The sequence below is a fragment of the Electrona antarctica genome, assembly GCF_951216825.1.
Source record: "Electrona antarctica genome assembly, chromosome: 10".
Classification (NCBI taxonomy): Eukaryota; Metazoa; Chordata; class Actinopteri; order Myctophiformes; family Myctophidae; genus Electrona; species Electrona antarctica.
In genome coordinates, this window is record NC_136791.1 from 7,070,505 (window position 1) to 7,088,859 (window position 18,355).

Consider the following 18,355-nt stretch of genomic DNA (forward strand, 5'->3'; position numbering starts at 1 on the left):
GTTTACTGGAGAGACAGGGAGAGACCCGGCCTGTTACTGAACAAACACTATATGATTGCTACTGGATTTAACAATATCTAACACACCCAAAAGCATGTTGAATGAGCCTGCAGAAATGTATTAAGTGACTTCTTAGAACAATAAACTACCATCAGTGGACATTAAACTACCATCCTTATTTGTTTTACTTGGTTAATTTAAACCACACACGTACATACCTGGAGGCCACTGCTGCCATGTCCTTAGTGGCTCTTGCCACGGCCAGCGCTGCGTCCTCTAGCTGGGCGAACCGTTCCGGTTCCGCTGCGCTGTCACAAAGCAGGACCAAGTGACACAAATGACCAGCGATGGGCGCCACCACCTGCTCTGCTGCTGCGGTTTTGACCAAACCGTGATCCACTAGAGACGCCATAATATCGCAGAAGTCTTGAAGTGCTCTCAAAGAGAAGTATAGGAGAATGGCTCGGTCTGTTGTGGTGATGTTGCCGTACTTGTATAAATAATTCATTGCTCTCTAGGGGGAGACCCTCGGAGCTTGATGTCAGTGTCTCATAGCAACCGCCGGTGTCAGCTGACCTGACCTGACCAACACCTGTAGCCTCTTCAGAAAACCATGCTTCACTAGTGCAGTGCTTCCCAAAGTGGGGTCCGGGGATCCCCAGGGGTCCCTGAGGGAGTTCCAGGGGGTCCCCAGCTAAATGATACTTTGGAACCAAATGGACCCTTATGGGTCTGTAACTCAGGGCGGTGGTGGCTCAGGGGTAGAGTGGCTGGATGGTAACCGCAAGGTTGCCAGTTCGAACCTGGGCTCCCCCAGAGTTAATGTCGAAGTGTCCTTGAGCAAGACACTGAACCCCTAATTGCTCCTGATGTGCTGGTTGGTGCCTTACATGGTTTCCGCTGCCATCGGTGTATGAATGTGTGTGTGAATGGGTGAATGTAATGCACAATCTATGTAAAGCGCCTTGGATAAAGGCGCTATATAAATGCACCATTTACCATTTACCATTTACTCTGAGAATTAAATTAACATTGATTTTATTACAATATAAATTGGGGGTTCCAGAGATAGAAATGCCATTAAATGGGGGTCCGTAGACTAAGGCATGTCAAACTGGGGGTCCTTGAAATTAAATTGGTTGAGAATCTCTGCTAGAGCCGTAAAAATCTTCTCTTATGGGGGTCCCTGCATGGTATATCTTTTCAAATGGGGGTCTGTGGGCTAATTAGTGTCAAATTAGGGGTCCTTGACATGAAAACGTTTTTTGGGCATTACGTACAGTATGAAATACTGTATGTGCATACAGTAGGATATGTGCCACACATCCACGGCCAACTCAGGCCAACACCAAGCACCAGAAGGGAAATCAAATGGAAGGAATATTTATAACAACAACAACAACAACAGTAATAATTGTTATTGCTTGTTGTTATATGATTGTGTCTTTGTTTATGAACTGAATATGTTTGGTGCTTATTTAACTGTCCCTCATTCCTCTGCTCGGACAGTGTTCACAGTAATACTGTACAGATACAGATTTCCATAACAAATCTGGGGTCCATGTTTGTTGATATCGATTTGCCATTGTTGATATCAGGTTGTCATGGTCACCCAATATTTCCAATCATAGTACTTGGAGTCCAGTCTGACTCTGGAGCCCTGTGGAACTCCATATTTGGACAAGACTGACGTCATGAGGCCAGATCTGAGGCAGCCCTTCTTAAAAAGCTGACACAGAGTCTGAGGGTTTTAATCGAGACCCAGACAGATAGGAATCATCTCCCAGCAGTCAAGGTGAACGTCTTCAGTTAACCAGACAACAATGGCAGCCAGATATGACAGAGCAATCACCGTGTTCTCTCCGGACGGCCATCTGTTCCAGGTAGAATACGCGCAGGAAGCCGTAAAGAAAGGCTCCACGGTGGTGGGAATCAGGGGCAACGACATTGTCGTCCTTGGCGTCGAGAGGAAATCCGTGGCGAAGTTGCAGGAGGACAGGACCATACGCAAGATAAACAGCCTGGATGAGCATGTCTGCATGGCGTTCGCGGGTCTCACCGCGGACGCGCGCATCGTCATCAACAGAGCTCGTGTGGAGTGCCAGAGCCACAGGCTGACCGTGGAGGATCCGGTCACAGTGGAATACATAACCCGCTACATCGCCAGACTGAAGCAGCGCTACACCCAGAGCAACGGGCGCAGGCCGTTCGGTATAGCCGCTCTAATTGTCGGGTTTGACGATGACGGGACTCCCAGGCTGTACCAGACGGAGCCCTCAGGAACCTATCATGCCTGGAAGGCGAATGCAATTGGCCACAGTGCAAAGGCTGTGAGAGAGTTCCTGGAGAAGAATTACACGGACGAAGCCATCGCTGTAGACAAGGAGGCGATCAAGCTGGCTATCAAGGCCTTGCTCGAAGTGGTGCAGTCGGGAGGGAAAAACATTGAACTCGCTGTTATCAAACGGAACGAGCCGCTGAGGATACTGGAGGCCAAGGAAATTGAGACGTTTGTGGCTGAGATTGAGAAAGAAAGGGAAGAGGAGATCGAAAAGAAGAAACCGAAGAAATCCGGTTAAACAAGATGGTCCTAATAACGGCGTGGCTGTGAATTCTGTGCGTGGCTGTGAATTCTGTGAATCTGACGTTGCGTTGGTGACGACTGCCTAAATAGGACTTTGGTCCAGTAGATTGGAAGGACATTGGAATTATAGTGTGCCCACTGCCTACTGCCTACCCATTATCAGGGTAACTCGGAGGGTCAGTCTGTTGGCTCTTTCCGAGTTTTGTGATGGTTTTTTGTTTACGTTTCTATTATAACCAATATGTCATAAAAATAAACTCATAAAAAATAGCTTGCAACATGATGCATTGTGAGCTTGTAGATTGGCTATTTCGGCTATTTTGACATTGGAAGTGTTATGTTCTCATTTCTGGGTCCCCATAAATCGGAAGTTACTACCACCTGCAGCAGAGTAGGTTCTGAGAACCTTATCTGAAACAGAGTTGTAGTGACGCGTATGGAAACAATTCCAGAACCTGTCGAAATTCGAAAGTCGAAATGAAAGAACTACAGCCTGAGCCTGGGGTGTTCAGGGATATTATGACAGGTTTCATCCAATCAGCAAAGCAGATTGAGAGATACACGATGACATACATGTACACTGACATTCCTGGAATTACAAAATAAATACAAATACAAAAATAATAATAATATAGATGTGGGAAAAGCCTCCATATCAGTAAAACATTTGTTAATGCAGTTGAGACGAAGAACCATCTAAGTCCATAATTCATTCTGATGTGACCCCTCCCCGAAAAGAAAGGCCTATCTGTCCCCTGACCCCTTATCCATAATTTATACATTATCGATAATTATTAGACTGTTATTCATCTCAACTGCTCTATATAAGTTCTGTAAGAAGCAAGAAATAAATGTGCCTGTGGCTAATCTGTGGCTAATATAAAACGTTTGACCAATCAACGCCTCAGTTCTTGGTCAGTTGGCCATGAAGTATAGGCATTCTATGCATTTCTTTTTTGAGGGGCGCTAGCTTTTGGTTACCGTCCACAAACTTTGTCTTAAACAAACATTAAATTCCCATTGACAGTGAATGGAGAATGTTATGTCATAGTGTCTGAGCAAATAGGCATAGTGTCTATTTTTATTTTACGTCATGATGAAGTACGATGATAAGAGCTCCCCTCACTTCACACGTGTGATTTTTCCATATACATTTCATATATATTTTAATGAATCCATTCTGGGTGGGAACCCCTCTTGGTGTTTGAGCATTATGTTATGCTTTAGCTATTGAAAAATAGCAGATATACAAGCTCATAGCGCGCCACTGAGTGGCGCGCTACAAGCTTGTAGGTCTGCTATTTTTGAAAAATCGTTAAAATGTGGCGCAAATCATTGAATATATATTTCAGAGCGAACATTTTGAACTAAAATATTTGCTTATGGGGGGTCCCTGGAACTACATATTTTGAGATGGGGGTCCGTGGCCCAATAGAGATAATTCCGGGGGTCCTTGACATGAAAAAGGTTGAGCACCACTGACATAGAAACATAGGTTTTTCAGAAAAAAAAATAGGATTTAGAAGCCTTTTTTTATCGACCTCAGTCCAAAATGGGTTAAATGGCAATGGAATCAGTCTGAAACCTTGCCTAAACATGGGGTCATACTCATAGCATACATACGTCATAGATGACTGATGTCATAGACTGGCTACATTAGGTCTAACATCCTCATGGAATATGTTGTTTTAACGCTGCCAGGTCAGTAATCTGGTAAACCGCTGGAATGCATGCTGTCAGTGCCAACAAAGTACCTCCATCATGCATTGTATGCATGCATTTTGTTTCATCAATGTCATTTAGTGCCACAAAAGTAAAAAGCATTTTAAAAGCAATAATGTATTAAACATCCCAAAGAGGACCTACTGAATCCTTCTATCAATGCGTTGACTTGTGATGTAGTGTGATGGCTTATTTTGTCTTATTTCGATCACTTTGACTGTATTATCTTTGGTACAATTAAATATTAAATATATATTATTAAATATACAATTCAAACAAAGATTTGTATCTTGTTGTTATTAATTAATCTAAATTGTGCAAATACAAAGAATATATAGAGTCTTCAAAACAAAACCCCCAAAATACAAAACAGAAACTTGAGACACAAAATAATGGGTTATTGTCAGACACACCCTAGACAGTAGACACTGTGAGGATATTGGTAGACACTCCCTAAGCAAGCAAAGTTCTCCCCGCCCCCTCCAGTGAAAGAACACAAACATTTCAGTGGCAGAGCCTGTGAGCACTGTTTACCCAGCAGGCCTGGGGCCTGTAACACTAGCACCCAGATATCAGAATATTAGGACCAGGATCAATTAGATAGGAGTTTAACAGTTCGTATTTGTATGGCAATGGCATACAGGTGAGCATGTGGTGGTGATGGTCTGGTGGAGACAAACGATAATGAAACAAACAAACAAACAAACAAACAAACAAACAGAAAAGCATTACATGGAACTCAGGAATAACACAACACTCAAACACACAGAAGTGCAGAAGTGGCTACCTAACCAGTTCAAAGGGCTCTATGCCTACTGCAATTGGGTGCAGGTGGTGCTAATCACAATCAGTACACCTGTAGGGTAAATGTCCACTTGCCCAGTCCCTAAGGCTCTGCCCAGTCCATGGCTCCTACTGAGCAGAAGGGGACTTTCTCTCATGGATGGCAAAAACCGGAAGTCCCATGAATACATGGCAGTGAATGGAGTGTGTGTGGACTGGAGCAGTCTCGCGATACTTGCTACGTTCAGAAACATACTTTGTGCTCATTATAGATACCTCTATAAAATTACACAGTATAGCCTACACATCGAAAAGCAACACAGCAGACTAATGTGTATTAAGTAATCTGTTATTGTCCAGAAGCGATTACTTTCCAATGTCTCAGTCATTCAGAAATAGAGTTTGTTCATGAGCTGGTCACCGGACTCCAGGCCTGGATTTAACCAGCTCCACTGGAAGGGGCATTTATAGGGGCTGGAGATAATTGTAGGGGCTAGGGGGCGACTGCTATGGGCGCGGCGCGAAGCTGCACGGGCAGAAGTTTTTGTAAGCTCACATTACTCTAATACCCAAGATTTGGGGTATTGGAATTTGGCTTAATGTCTATGCCCCAGATGGAAACAGTGAGGACTGAGGAGATTGGCATCCTACCAGGATGCCAATCTCCTCTCTCCACTAGATTGTGGGGCTCTATCTCTCTATCCATGGGTTCCAAAGTTAATTTGACCCTGGCCATTGATTGATTGATTGAATACTTTATTAACAGTTTACAGGGGGAAAAAAAGCACAGGTAAGTACAGTTAAATACAAGGTCTGCTAAGAGGATTTAAAACCCAAGAAAGCACTATGGCTTAATTGTTTCCTTTGGAGTCCTTAATTCATCAAAAAATCACTTACACAGCTGATGAAGACGGCTGAAGGTAAGAACGTTTTTTCCCTTTGCTACCGCTGCTTGTGTTGTATGCTGCTTGTGTTGTATGCTGCTTGTGTTGTATGCTGCTTGTGTTGTATGCTGCTTGTGTTGTATGCTGCTTCTGTATGCTGCTTGTGTTGTATGCTGCTTGTGTTGTATGCTGCTTCTGTATGCTGCTTGTGTTGTATGCTGCTTGCGTATCCTGCTTGTGTTGTATGCTGCTTGTGTTGTATGCTGCTTGCGTATCCTGCTTGTGTTGTAAAATGGTAAATGGTAAATGGTGCATTTATATAGCGCCTTTATCCAAGGCGCTTTACATAGATTGTGCATTACATTCACCCATTCACACACACATTCATACACCGATTGCAGCGGAAGCCATGCAAGGTACCAACCAGCACACCGGGAGCAATTTGGGGTTCAGTGTCTTGCCCAAGGACACTTCGACATGTAGACAGGAGGAGCCGGGATTCGAACCGTCGACCCATGGATCATTGGACGACCTGCTCTACCTCCTGAGCCACAGTCGCCCACTGCTGCTTGTGTATGCTGCTTGTGTTGTATGCGGTGTCTATACAGTGCTGTGATAATTTGGGACCCAATGACTGGGTGACACTTGAATGCAGATGTGCATCTACAGCGGTGTTGTGTCTACCATTGAAGGTGGTGAGTTTTATGAGGCTTATGGTCACTTCAATTATCCTATATGTGCGAGTTTGCCACTTCCTGTTTTGGAACATTTGGAATAGAAGACTGACGTTGTTGACTTGGTGAGCTACCAGTCCAGTGAGAGTTGAAGGTCTTGGACCGATGGTCCTCGATGCACGTCCCACTGGGAGGAGACCCCGGTGCAGACCAAGGCGCAGATGGAGGGATTACATCGACTCACTGGCCTTGGAACGTCTTGGGATCCCCCAGGAGGAAGTCACTAATGTTGCTCTGGTCAGAGAAGTCTGGAGCTCTCTGGTGGAGCTGTTGCCCCCGCGACCCGACTACGGATAAGCGGTTGAAGATGGATGGATGGATGGACTGATGTTGATCTACAGTATAGGCTACTGTATGTCTGCTGTGTTGTGGCTGCTGGTGTGATCTCGGGCTGGGCTAGATGGCAACACCTCTACAGTTGGAGGCCATCGATATTGTCCTTTTCTTTTTGCTGAGGTTTGCGTGATCTGCGCAAAAGGACAGTTAACCCATTTTGGGCGGGAACCCCTTTTGGTGTTTTAAACATTATGTTATAATTTAGCTATTGGCGCGCTACGAGCTTGTAGGTCTGCTATTTTTGAAAAATCGTGAAAATATTTATTTCAGAAAACTGGAGGATTTAGAAGGATTTTTTTTAAATGTTGAGGTCAGGCCTAAATGGGTCAAATGATAAGGGACAATATCGGTGGCACCCAACTGTATGTAGGCCCATTCCTCATCTTTCTTTCTTTCTTTCTGACTTAAAATAGCTCCATGGTTCATGGAGTCATTGTTGAGTCCATCGCTGATGGACTCACATTTAATCAATATGTGTGGGCTATGTAACAAAAAATAGAACTGAATTAATTACAAATCAAATTCCCTATGTTACTCATACCGGTAGTCCAACGTTTATTATGAATGTATAGTTTCAGCTAATGCAGGAATTTATGGACCCATGGCGTGGGTTAAATTGATTTCTGTCTCAAAAGTGATCGATGAATTGTAACATAAACACATTTCTGGTCATTATCCACTCCCAGTTTATCCAATCCCAACATGATGTATACCATCTGACAGTGATTGTGATCTACAGTACCACCAGCAGAGTGCAGTAGAGCGTTCCACAGTAGAACAGCATTGTCAAGAGTGGTAAGATACGGACAGTAAATTATGTGCTTATGGGTCTAAAATTGGCACAGCCTGTTCTTTTTCCCCCTACACAATGACCACCTTTTCCCCTCAGTCTTTTCCCCCACAGATTATAGCATAGAAAAGCCTACTTTATGGTGGGAAAACAGCCATTTGTGGTTATTGAGCTGAAATGGTTGATTAATTTCCCATATTTTCCTGTATGATGCGTGTGTGAGATTTCAATATATTTAACCCATTTTGACCTGGGAACGATTCTACAAATGTCTTCTAAATCATGAGTTTTCTGAAAAACCCAAAGATTTGGGCCACATTTTCACGATTTTTCAAAAATAGCAGACCTACAAGCTCGTATGAGCTTGTAGATCGGCTATTTTTCAATAGCTAAAGTATAACATAATGCTTAAAACACCAAAAGGGGTTCCCGCCCAAAATGGGTTAATTAGCCTATAGGCTAATGTGCTTATTTTATACGGAAATGAATACATCCATCATAACCCATTATCTCATCATGGGTTATGAAACACCTTACTAGGAGAGTGAATGATGGCGATCATAAGTACAGTGGCCGAGGTCACGCGTGATGATAGATGATAGACACAGCGGTGTACGTGAACAGAATGCAAAAGGCACACAGCCTTGTTGTGAGTAATGTGCTGCCAACAGCGCAGTCTGTAATTTATAAATGTCAGTGAACACAGGATGCAAACGTTGTTATGAAGACGAACGGTCCGATGACAGTAAGCATCGTGCTTATGGAAGCCATATGGGTAATATGCCATTTGATGGTGATAACTGCGCCTTACAGTGAATACATTGTTGTTACTGAACCGCCATAGATCCGCTAGAAACGTCTCCGAGGCTATAGATCTGCCAATGTTCAGTCCAGCGCTTTAGACACTGAAGTACTGACCCTTTAACCACATGGCCTTCTGTTGCTACTGACCCTTTAACCACATGGCCATGGCCTGTTGCTATTCTGGGAATGTCATCATAGGCGAGGATTTGGTGACAATGGGCAGAAATGCAGCGAAATCTACAAGCTCATAACACGTCGCAAATTGTAGATCTGCTAGCCTATTTCCGACAAAGAGGTTTGGTGTTGTAGAGCGGAAAAGGGAGAGGACCTTGTATAGACCCCTGAGGGACTCATGGTGAACGAAGTATAGGCCTATTGGTTTGGTTTAAGTGGTTAAAATGACACTTGTCGGACATGGGTCTAATATGTAGGCTACACTTGATTTCTCAATAAACGACAACTATGGCAGTCTAGCCCTAAAAGTCCTATAGAAGGTAAACCAAAAAGCTAATTTTCTAATCCAGAATATCCATCCTTTTAGACAGAAATAAAGTTACTAACAACCTTCAATGTTACTTTGACTTCCCCTGTACATCTTGGTACAAAACAAATCGGACTCTCTCTGTTCACTTAACCAGCTGCTAGTGGCTCAGAGAAAGACAAAATAATGAATCTTTCGTATGCTCGGCAGCAGGTGGAATGGTTTGCCTTCCAACCTTAAATTGATCAAGTTCTTTGGAAAATGTTAAACTTTCTTTAAAAAGCTGGTTGTGCAATGATTTTACTCTGTATCGATGCACTAGATTTTTTCCGAGAGAAGAAGCTATCTGCATGAAACGACCACTGTCCCTGAAGGACAATCGGTCATTGTCGCCCATCGATAAAAGAGGGGAGCGAAAGGGTTAGAGCTCTCTGCTTGTGTGAGTACAGCGAGTGAGTCTAGAGAGCGAGAGAAACACTTGAAAGTGAAGGTTTCAGAGGAGTAGCATAATTCTTAAAAAATCACACCTGTGTGAACTGAGTGGTGTAAGGTCTTATATAGACTGATCAGCTGTGGTCTGACGTAATGTCTGATGTAATGAAATCACACCCGTGTGAACTGGGTGACCATAGCAACCGTGCTCATTTTTTGGTACGAACAGACAGACAGACAGACAGACACGTAAACTAACAAAGCCAGTTGTAGGAGTGGTTTACACCACTCAAAAATGTTTGGAGGGGGGGTCAAGCCGTTATATGATATCTCTAGTGGAGACAGAAAATGACAGGAGAAACAGGGAAGAACATGCAGCAAAGGGCCACAGCCCCCCCTGAGGACCCCCCCCCCCCACACACACACACACACCCCAGAATCATTGACAGTATTGATTATTGATTAGTGATTTGTTGCAGATGTAATGGACAAATGAACAAGATGACGTTATTTGGACTTTGCTGATATACGGTAACAGAAATGTTATGCCTCCCTCTCGTATGTCCTTACAGCCACGATATCGTCCATGACACATTTCACTATCAGCTTCCCATCTCGAATTTCTCGCTCCAGTGTGGTGCTTTTGCCGTCCCAGGTCTGTTTCTGCACCAGCTTGCCGTTCTCCGCGGTAACGAGGGTCTTCGTGTGTCTGTCGTCTGCGGTCGTCTCATCAAATTCCTCGTCGAGTTTGAACTTGACCTCCATCGTTTTGAACGTGCTCTGTGATTTCATGGTGATGATCCCGGCGGCGTCGATGCTCACCAGCAGATTAGGTTTCACCTTGTTCGCCACTTGCCGAGTTGCGAAGCCGACACCTATTGCCTTCATGTATTTGTCAAAGTTCTCGCTGGCAGTCATCCTCCAGTTTCCAACGAATTGCTCGACCATGATGGTGGAGGTGTAGTGTTGACCGCAAGCTGTGAGTGATCAGAGTCCAGGGTTCTGGAGTGAAGGGCAACACATCATCGCCACACACGGGAACATCAACTTTATGTTTTATTATGGAAGTCAAAGAGACGGTGCTCACACTTAAACCCCGTCTAAATTTGGAGTCATACATCATTGATACATCATAGATAGATCATAGATTAATGATGTCACAGGCTGGTCACGCAAAGTCTGAGACCCAAATCACGTTCAACCCAGATTTGGCTCAAACAATGGGTTAAATTCAGCGGTGGAAAGTAACTAATTAAATGTACTTGTAACCGGTAAGTACTGTACTTTTTTTTAAAGGTACTTTTACTTGACTGTAAATTTTAAAATATCTGTACTTCTACTCCACTACATTTCAGAGGCAAATACTCTACTACATTTATTTGAAAACCTTAGTTACTAGTTACTTAGTAGATTGAGTGTGAATCCCTAAGTAAGTAGCCTTGCCGAGCCATGAGGCCCATAGGGCAGGAGCCTATCTCCTCTTTCTGTAGCGTGAGGCAGCTTGATGTACAAGTACACCCCCTGGACATGACGTTAGTATGTCGCAGGGATTTAGCCCCAATCCAACCCTTGATGCTGAGTGTCAAGCAGGGAGGCATTGGGTCCCATTTTTAGAGTCTTTGGTATGACCCGGCCGGGGATTGAACCCCAACCTCCCAGTCTCAGGGCGGACACTCTAACCACAAGGCCACTGAGCTGGTAGTGTGAATCCCTACTCTCCTTCAAAACCAATATGCTTCAGAAACACTGATCTCACTGATACCACTGAGCCAGCTCCAAGGCTTATTGTATTGACTTTGTCATGTCTTTTAGCCGTTTTCATTGTTTATCTCATAGATTAATAAATCAATTTCCATACGCTTTCTTGTGCTGCTAGATTTTAATTGTGTTTTAATTATTACAGCCCTACATGCATCCTTGTGCTCATTAGCTTTTAATTGTCTGCATTCGATTGTGTATGCACCACTGAACATTATTGGGGTTCGTCCTCAATGCATTTCCCAAGCTTTTATAAATGAGATGGTGGTGATATTGGTTGGCACAGCGATAATCGGCATCAAACACTACAATTTGTCTCTTGATTTTTATGATTATGCTAAAATGTGTATTATTTCAAAGAATACACATTTTTGCACATCATACAAATGCTGCTAAGGTCCATATAGTATACTTGACAAATAATTTCTTTGTCAAGTATTGTCAAGTATACTCTAGGGACCTTAGCGGATATCCTTATGTCTTGTGTTTTTTTCATTACCTCAGGCTCTCAGCGGCATGTTGAAACACCACGTTCACGGTTCACTGGCCTCCCTTTCCTACAAACACAGGAATGTTCATATCATACATCATATTCCTCCCATCAAAGAGCTTCTACTTCAGGGACCGAACACAATCCATACAATACATGAAACACATCAGAGACTTTGAAATGTTCAATAACATATTAGGGATTCAATGTGCATATATCGGGGGTTTTCATCCATGGTGTGTTCATTCATCACGAAGTGCTACTATCCATGCTGTGACCCATCATTCTAATCTCTGTCATGCATATTTCATGTCTCTGATGCCCATTAAACTGAGGGTTTGACTGCACAGTTGGAATGTTTTTCTTTTCTTCTTTTAGCCAACTATTCTAATGTTCTTGGTCTCTCAGAGTGGCTGTCTAGGAACTGGAAGGCAATGGTGGAAAAAGTACTTTTTTTGCTTACGTAAAAGTATCAATACTGCAATATAGAAATTAAAGTTCAGAATTTACTTGAGTAAAAGTACAAAAGTATTGGCATAGAAATGCACTTAAAAGTATACAAAAGTCAAAGTACTCATTATGCAGAATGTCCCATATTTCAAGTTTTCAAATGTATACAAATATTTTGGAAATAGCAGATCTACAAGCTCACAATGCGGGGGCTTCACAATGCATTGTGAAGGCCTCCCTGAAGCCCCTGTGAAGCCCATACTGCTCCTGATGAGCAGGTTTGCCTCCGCTGTCAGTTTATGAAAGGGTGATTGTAATGCACATTGTCAAGTGCTTTGGAGAAAGACGCTATTAGAGAAATGCACGTCATTCTCAATAGCAATCTATTAATGGACAAATCAGAAATATGTCATTTGGTTGGTGTTGAAATGGTAAATGGTGCATTTATATAGCGCCTTTATCCAAGGCGCTTTACATAGATTGTGCATTACATTCACCCATTCACACACCGATTGCGGCGGAAATCAACCAGCACATCAGGAGCAATTTGGGGTTCAGTGTCTTGCCCAAGGACACTTCGACATGTAGACAGGAGGAGCCGGGATTCGAACCGCCGACCCATGGATCATTGGACGACCTGCTCTACCTCCTGAGCCACAGCCGCCCGTTCAAATTCACATATTTAGATCTTTGCACATGTACACACAGATAAGTCTTACAATTTAGGCTTATTAGAGTGATTTACGGTAAGTTGTACAAGTACCTGTATTTGTTGACAGATACCAGTAATATACTAATAAAATAATCATATACTCATTTATCATGGCTTATCGATCTACCTTTATCCATCACAGATTTCAGCAGCTGGTCAATAGTCTGCCTAATTGAGGACACAAACCTTGCATGGCTGCCTTTACTGCATGCAGTGTATTCATGTTCATGAGCCGTTTGGATAAAGGTACTATAGAAATGCAGAACAGTTACGTAATGTTTGTGTTAAATTGTGTATAGTGCCTCCATTAGACCAAAGTCACCACTGGTTTTGTGTTTAAAAGCATTTTGTAGCACTTTAACTATGGTGCATTATCTTTTTTATTTTTTCATTTTTATTTTTTAAATGTTTTTTTGTGGCTTTCGCCTTTATTTTAATGGTGGGACAGACAGTAGGCTGACAGGAAAATGGGGAGAGAGATGGGGGGGAAGACATGCAGTAAATGATCGGGAGTCGAACCCGCGGCACACTGCCAGACTGGATTACCAGCCAAGGTGCCTGGACCACTGAGCCATGGCCCAGGCCTCATTATCTTATCTCACTTAAAAGCTTTTGCTTACAATATTTGTTATTTCTTTAGTGGGTATACAATACAACATGTTAGCAATATTTCTGCATTTTAATGCAAGCTCTGTTGACTGTCAGATCGAAGGCTTAACTGACAGCCAGGGACATTTTGTGAAGTATAGCGTGGCTCTGGAAGACACATTATTACTGTACTGTCTGTGTATACTGCACTCAAAGAAATGCTCACCTCAAAGCTACGTCTGAGGCCTGTGTGACTGTGAAAGGAGATATAAGAAAATCTGTCTCTGTCTCTCTCCTCCTCCTCGACCCATCTCACTCATCTTCAGCTCTCAACAATTAGTTGAGTTGAGTTGTCGCTGCGGGAACTGTGCTCTGCAAGCTGCTGGAAATCGTGTGGAAATAATGCTATAATAATGACGCATCAGTCACCTTGTCAGCGCCTTCCTGCTGCTGACTGGGCTTTTCTTTGCTCTTTTACCACTCAAGCATCGTTGGCAGGTGAACCAAGTTTAGTTGGATCCTTAAAAAAAAAAAACATCAGCAATTTATGAATTCTCCTTTTCTCATGTTTAATTGTCTCTCTGCCACCAGCCCCCCCCCCCCGCCCCAGCCACGCAGTAAAAACCCCCAGCGTAAATCTAACCCTAAAATGGGTTGTAAATGCCACTCATTTATCCACACATGGGTGCACACGTACATGCATGCGTCGTCATACAAATGCTTATAATGACGTGTGATGTGGAAATGAAAGTGCTCTCTGACACATCGGCGGCAGCAGTGGCTCAGGGGTAGAGTGCCTGGATGGGAACCGCAAGGTTGCCAGTTCGAACCCGGGCTCCCCCAGAGTTACTGTCGAAGTGTCCTTGAGCAAGACACTGAACCCCTAATTGCTCCCGATGTGCTATTGGTGCCTTGCATGGTTTCCGCTGCCATCGGTGTATGAATGGGTGAATGTAATGCACAATCTATGTAAAGCGCCTTGGATAAAGGCGCTATATAAATGCACCATTTACCATTTACACATCAACAGTAGATTGCCTGTCACCTTCTCACCATCAAGGTGACTGCTTCTAAAGCTCATGCACCCAAACCAGGTCCGTACAAGACGAAGCCCATGAACTAGGAGACAAATAACTGACCAATATGAAACAAAGTGAATAGTACTAACTGACAGACTCATCCTGTATTGTGATATAGCCAAACTGATATGGCCACAAAGTAGTGTTTTGTTTAATTGCACAACATTGCATTACAGCAACATTACATGTCACTTTACTTAAAGGGCACTATGTCATGCTATAGGGTAGCTCTGGTCCATAGCTCTAATGCGTTGCATTTAGATCTATGTTACTCTCGACTTCCGCCACTCGCATGAATGCAAACCAGCCTCTCGTCCAGGGCTGGACTGGCCACAGGTCATACCGGGCATATTCCCGGTGGGCCCCGACCGTAGGGGGCCGCCATGATAAAAAAAAGAAAAAAGAAAAAAAACTTTTTTGACAGGCAGGCAGGCCAATAGGCAGCAGGCCACCAGGAAAGGTCCGGGCGTGCTGCCATTCTGCCAGTGCCATCATGATAATTTCACTGTACCTGTATCAGTGAGTGACAAATAAACCCTCTACAAAGGGTTGTGTAGTTGTCTGTTGGTTTGTATAATTTATGTTGTTCTGTAAAAGTGGTGGTATTAGGGCTTGTTTGTTTGTGTGCCTTGACGTTTTAGATTTTTATCAGTGAGCCCAGTGTCTCTGATGCCAGGACTTGCAATGCACACTGTCCCGGGCAGCGCACCCCAGACCAGTGTCGATGACATCAGAGACACTGGGCTCACTGCTAAAATCTAAAATATCTAAAACCACATATTACACACATAAAGACCCCCAGGAAAGTGTTCTAAATCTTCTAAACGTCATTGATGGATACTTTGTTTACAAACAATGCCATATGACTGTCTCTCCATGTAATATCAAATTTGTCTGGTTACATCCCTATGTTTTGTTTGTCCGGTATTTCTTGTTTGTGACTAGATATGTTGTTTCCATTCCACCCCTATTTAATATGTCATGTCACGCTGATTTCATATTATTGATGATGGCCATAGCTCAACACAATGCTTAATCTGAGTTCTCTATACAACAGTGACCTTGCATTCTCCCTTTCTAGCCCTCTCAACAGCTGCCATTTAAGATAGCATGGCCATGTTTGCCATAATAGCCGCTTTGTTGTTACAAAAAGGGGTGCCACGAATCTTACACATCTAAGGCAAACAACAAAAACATCTCTGACTGTGAGAAGAGGTCACAGAACTGCAGGGTGGAGGGAAGCAAGGCTCCTATCTACAGGTCGCTATGACAGCGACTCTCCCGGCATGAAGACTTCAACATCATCGTCTCGTCTCGTGAAAATTCGCCAGCAACGTGCGGGACCAACCAGGACACGACGGCATCCAATCACGACAGTCCAACAACTCTGAACTACAACAACAAACAAACTGACGTCATCTCCATCGTAAAAGCCATGGACAATGCTTCAGAACTTCATATAGAATTCAGCATTCAGAACTCTGTTCAGAACTATTTTTGTAACCAAATTATATGCAATGTAATTTCTGAATCAATACATACTCTAATTGAATTATTCAACCTTGGGATTTGTTGTCTCTTCTTGCGTCCTCTCTAAATTAATATTTTTGGGGTTCTTTCTATAACAAGTATTCTCTGCCTTGGTAACTTAAGGTCTTTAAAGGGACAGTGTAGTAATTTATTCCTGATAATTACTATTTGAGGTTATGGTAAATTTTCATTGATTCATTGGATTCCTTTGGTTATTGAGTAATATTTAAAAAGTATTTATCTTATCTTATTATCTTAATTATTTTTTTTGCAAAAAGAGTGAAGTGTTCCTTTTAATAACGCATGAATATGTGGCCACTTTACTTAAAGGTCTCAAAGCCATGTTATAGCATATTATCTGTTTATAAGACATTGTTCCGTTTAATAAACATATTATGACACATTACATAATTTCTATGTGCCTTTATAACTGACTGAAGTGATGGTAGTTATAATGTGCTGTTCCACTGAGCATAATAATGCATTATGACTAGCAGCTATAATACGTTATAAACGTGGTTATGAGGAGTTATACATGGTTATGAACATTTATAACGAGTGTTATCATGCCTTATAAGTGCATTATAATGCATCATAGAGGCGGCCTTTAAATAAAGTGTTACCGAAATGTTTCTAAAATAGAACATCTAAAAGCTCATTGCTCATTGATTGTGGGCTTGCAACAGCAGCAAGACCAGAATCATGTCTTATAGGAAACTACTTCTACACACTTTCACTTAGTTTCAAACTTTGACATGTTCATCTTACTGTGGAATCATGTGGGTGTTCATGAATATTTAAAATGTCAGAGAGTCGGGGGACCACCCCACACCCATCACTCCCGCCCCCCTATACCCCTCCGTCCCATTACTATAGCATCAGCTATGCAAGCAGGGGTGTAACTAATGACAATTAGGAAACTGAAAAAGTGCTCGCAATCTGATTAACCGGAGGCAATACACCCACACACAGTCACACAGAGATACCAAGTCAAACTGAATTTGTTCTATTTATACTACTATTTTTTTGGCTTGAAGCGAGCCCACGTTGCTTCTTCAGGAACAATATTTTCTAGTTATTTTTGCTGTATACTAAAACTAAAGTGTATGTATATATCGGCTTGTAGAAGTATAGGGCTGTTTGCCACAAACATACAAAGACAATGAGACTTAAATTGCCTTCTGATTCTCATGTCGTTTATACAGCCCTCCTGAGCTCTTCTATAACGTAGTCTATGCTGCTAATTATGACTTTCATTTGTCTAGGGAAGCTCTGGAAAGGAAATAATTTGCAAGCCGATGAGAGAACGACGGTCTCTGTCTGACCCTGCACGTTTAAAAGAGAAACGGAGGCTTCATTAGCAGAGACATGGGCCCAGTGCGGTGTGTAGGTGAGACGCCTTTCCCCTATACACATCATGTCCTCAAGTGTGATGAGGAAGCTTTGGTGTTTATAGTTAGAGGATGAGAATGGGCTAGCGCTTTATTCTTAGACTAGGAGAATGATATCGGTATATTGATCTTTCCCCCACTCTCCCGATCCCCCGCAGGTGCCCTCTCACCCTGAAACAGTGACAGAGCCTTGTCCCCCAGGAGAGCTACAGTAGCTGGAATGCTGCCCAGTTATTCTTAGGCAGTCACCCTCCTATGGTGTGTGTATATAGGAGACATGTTCACTTCAGGCCTGACTGAGCTTGGTTGTCAATGGAAGGATTTCTTGGTGCTTTCAACTGCTCATATTAAACACCGGTGGCGGGTGAGTCAGAGAAAGACCCCAATTGAATTATGAGTGTGACACCTCTCCTGTAGCAAAGCACTTTGACTTAACGAGATAACAATTTCATCTTGTCATTTCTCTTTCCTTTTGTGTGTTTTTTGTAATCATAATTTTGCTTGTAGTGCCATGGGGATGTTGTGGCGCCTTGAGCTAAGTCATAGTGCCATTGTAAAGCATGGGAAAGACATTACCTTGATAAATGCATGCACGATATAAGGCTGTTTTCTGATGTACTGCTAGCATAATGATGGCCTCGAAACCTCTGGCAAGCCAATGAAATGAAGAAAACATCAAATTAATTGTACCTTATGTCGAACATGCAAAGGTGTCTTTTTCAATGTTTTGATATTATCAATCTGTATGGGTCGGGAGTGAGTGCTTCTATAAATCATTTTTGTCATTCTGTGGCACACTCGAGTTGA

The 18,355-nt window shown here is 42.8% G+C and overlaps 3 protein-coding genes across 4 annotated transcripts in view; 2 read left to right on the forward strand and 1 right to left on the reverse strand.

The window, feature by feature from the left end:
• Positions 1-1,823: 1,823 nt before the first annotated feature.
• On the forward strand, positions 1,824-2,579 carry LOC306931523 (proteasome subunit alpha type-7-like; the record flags this gene model as incomplete). Its single annotated transcript, XM_079512924.1, has 1 exon — positions 1,824-2,579. One exon carries the CDS (start codon positions 1,824-1,826, stop codon positions 2,577-2,579), a length of 756 nt encoding a protein of 251 aa, XP_079369050.1.
• A 7,512-nt stretch (positions 2,580-10,091) lies between these two features.
• LOC306931372 (fatty acid-binding protein, adipocyte-like) lies at positions 10,092-10,498 on the reverse strand (the record flags this gene model as incomplete). The annotated part of the gene is made up of 1 exon (XM_079512748.1): positions 10,092-10,498. One exon carries the CDS (start codon positions 10,496-10,498, stop codon positions 10,094-10,096), a length of 405 nt encoding a protein of 134 aa, XP_079368874.1. The 3' UTR covers positions 10,092-10,093.
• A 6,922-nt stretch (positions 10,499-17,420) lies between these two features.
• Positions 17,421-18,355, forward strand: part of kcnk12 (potassium channel, subfamily K, member 12) — a gene marked incomplete at both ends in the record, with an annotated part of 88,475 nt that continues 87,540 nt past the window's right edge. The window contains one exon of one of the 2 annotated variants that reach the window (XM_079512216.1): positions 17,421-17,547. In XM_079512216.1, coding sequence (XP_079368342.1) covers positions 17,526-17,547 — 22 coding nt within the window. Of the gene's footprint in view, positions 17,548-17,801; positions 17,807-18,355 lie in introns of those variants that run through there. The other variant, XM_079512217.1, reaches the window with a different exon arrangement.